Source organism: Mus pahari, chromosome 3 (genome assembly GCF_900095145.1).
Source record: "Mus pahari chromosome 3, PAHARI_EIJ_v1.1, whole genome shotgun sequence".
NCBI classification, from domain to species: Eukaryota; Metazoa; Chordata; class Mammalia; order Rodentia; family Muridae; genus Mus; species Mus pahari.
The window spans coordinates 9,669,038-9,671,801 of NC_034592.1; the positions used below are offsets into that span (position 1 = coordinate 9,669,038).

Below are 2,764 nucleotides of genomic sequence, written 5' to 3' on the forward strand. Positions count from 1 at the left end.
AGGAGAGAGAGAGAAGAAAGAAACAGTCAGATAGTAGTGTTGCCTCAGATGTGTGCAGCTGACTAATGGATGGTCAGGACTTTAGATAAGCATTCATACATTTGTTGAAACACAGCCATACACCTGTCAAATCTCAGAGATGTTGTCTTACACCCAAGTGACAGTTTCTCCTACATGGAGAATAGTGGACCATCCACTCAGAACTGTGCCATAATTGTTGAGGTATGAAGACTAAAATCAAGGAAGAATGTATGATAGAAGAAATCACTGACAACTAAACTAATTGAGAAGGCCTATATTTATGTTCATTTGGCCACTTCCATGAGCCAGGGAATGTCCCAATGACCTTTGTCATTAACAATATATCACTTAAGTTGAGGGGCTTGAGAGATGATGGCTCAATGGTTAAGAACAGTGGCTGCTCTTCCAGAGGGCCAGAGGGTTTGGTTTCCAGCACCTACATGGCAACTGAGAATTGTTTGTAACTCCAATTCCAGAAGATGTGATGGCCTCTTCTGGCATTGGTGGGCACTAAATGGTGCATGGACTTACATGCAGGCAAAACACACATATACCTATCTTTTTAATTTTTTAACAACTGTATATACCTTAAGGCATTTTCATTATAACCTTCCCTGATTCTTAGTGTTTGCCCGACCAAATAAAGGCTGCTTTAACTGTCAATGAAGAGTTGCCTATGATCATTTTATCCAGTCATTTTTACTAAGTGAATTATTTGGTTTATAACAAGAGTACTGGCTGAATGCCCCAAAAGGAGAAACTTATTACTGCTGTTCTAGAGCTGAAAGTGTGAGTCCAAGGTACACTGAACAGATTGTTGTCTAAGGACGTCTCTTATCCTGGCTTGTAGACATATGTCATCTCACCCAGTCGTCATATGGTCTGTTCTCTGTGGGACTACTGCAGACATCTTTAATACAAGTTCTGGATTAGCATGATTGAATCTATTACTACACATTTTGATTATCCATCAGAAATTTTGGGCATGTGTTCATATTTTTGAAGTCTTAAAATTATTTAGAAGTGCCAGAAACATAGTCCTACAACATGTAGTCTCCAAGTTATGTAAGACCTATCATGTCGAAGTCAGTAGATCTGGACAAGTCCTTAGGGCAGTGAGGAAGGGTCTGTGCTTCCCGCCCCTCCACAGCATTTCTGACCAAATGCTAAGGAATTGCACACATCTTGTGCGTTTGCTGCTCAGTAAGGACTGGCCTTTCGTTTACGCATTGAGGATGACGGTGACTGTTTATAATAATCACCATAACACTGTGTATCAACAGGTCCTCTATAGTGCTGGTGGGTTCTTGGCTAAAAACAGAGACACTTTCCCAACTGATATTGTGTTGCTTTTGAGGTCATCAGAAAACAGTGTAATTCGGCAACTTGTCAACCACCCTCTGACCAAAACAGGTAAGGCAGTTGATGTTTGGAAAAGTTTCCCTAAGTCCCATTAAGTAGTTTCTATTGACGTGATTCATTTGTGACCATAGTCCACAATATTTTGTGTTTATTTTCAATTCACTAAATATTTGCTTATTCCTAATCTAAGAGAGACATAAAAAGTAATACAAAGATGCAAGACTTCTATAAAGAAAGGCATTTGACAACCTCACCAGAAGATATGCAAGAGTTCACTCTACTCAAAAGAAAGTCTGACGTTTTCAGGAATGGGCAGCCGGAGATAGCTCCTGGTGTTCATGGGCTCTCTATGTATTAAGTTTATATCATCCTGTTTCTTACTCCTCTTGTTACTCATCCTCACCATTATTTATATGATTTGAGTTCTTCACATTATAGTTAAAATACTTCTGTAAATGTTTTAGTGGTTTTAATGATGTATAACTGAAATATTTAGCCAATAAGATTGGATTTTTCACATAAAGACTCCATATATACATCCCCATAGCCAATAGAAAGCATATTAATCATACAAATGATCTCCCACACAGCCCCTGTAATCTCTCCTCCCCTCCCCATAACCCTTCTCTGATTGTGCAAACACCATTTGTTGAAAACATTATTCTCCCTCCCTTGAATTGCTTCCATATCCTCAAACGTATATGTAAAAGTCTTGTTCCAGACCCTGTGCATGTCATCCATATGGTCACATTTTATTAAAATGCTTAAATAAGTAAGCCTTATTTAAGTATTAAAATTGCAGAATATGATAGAATAGCACCCCAGCTAAGAACGATAGTTGTAATTCAAGGCCAAGGCTTACTGACTTCTACAACCTTCACTGTTTCACTACCTTGAATGGTACAGAGCACACACCTGAATGTTAAGACTGAAAGTTCATATTGACTTCATTCACATTTGATTTGCTAAAAACACCTCATGTGACTTTACAGCTCACTGTGAAGCTCAGCTTGAATTAGAAAAAAAAGAAAAACCTCAGAAACTATTTAAAACAGACACACATACCTCACATACGGAGTAAGTTCATTCTTCACCATAGTCTGCCCATCTCTTCTCACAAATGAGAGGAACGCAGTCAGTCACCTCTACCTTTCCCATGGTGTCAAGTGAGGAAGTTGGGTTTTTCTTTCTTTTTTCTAAATTTGGGATTTGTGGTAGGTGAGCATGGTGGTCCATGTTTGTGCTGCTAGAAGTCAGGAGGCTGAAGCAGGAGTACAAGGTCATTCTGTACTATATAGCAGGATTCTTTCAAAAAAGATGAAGAGCAAGAGGAAAAGAAACAGGAAGGGGAGGAGGGAGAAGAGGAAGAGGAGGAAGAGGA

At 39.1% G+C, this 2,764-nt stretch overlaps 1 protein-coding gene across 1 annotated transcript in view; it reads left to right on the forward strand.

Moving 5' to 3' along the window:
* Positions 1–2,764, forward strand: part of Myo3a (myosin IIIA) — a 226,464-nt gene that overhangs the window by 158,312 nt on the left and 65,388 nt on the right. The window contains exon 22 of the mRNA XM_021195185.2: positions 1,305–1,434. Within this exon, the coding sequence (XP_021050844.2) occupies positions 1,305–1,434 (130 nt within the window). The remainder of the gene's footprint in view (positions 1–1,304; positions 1,435–2,764) is intronic.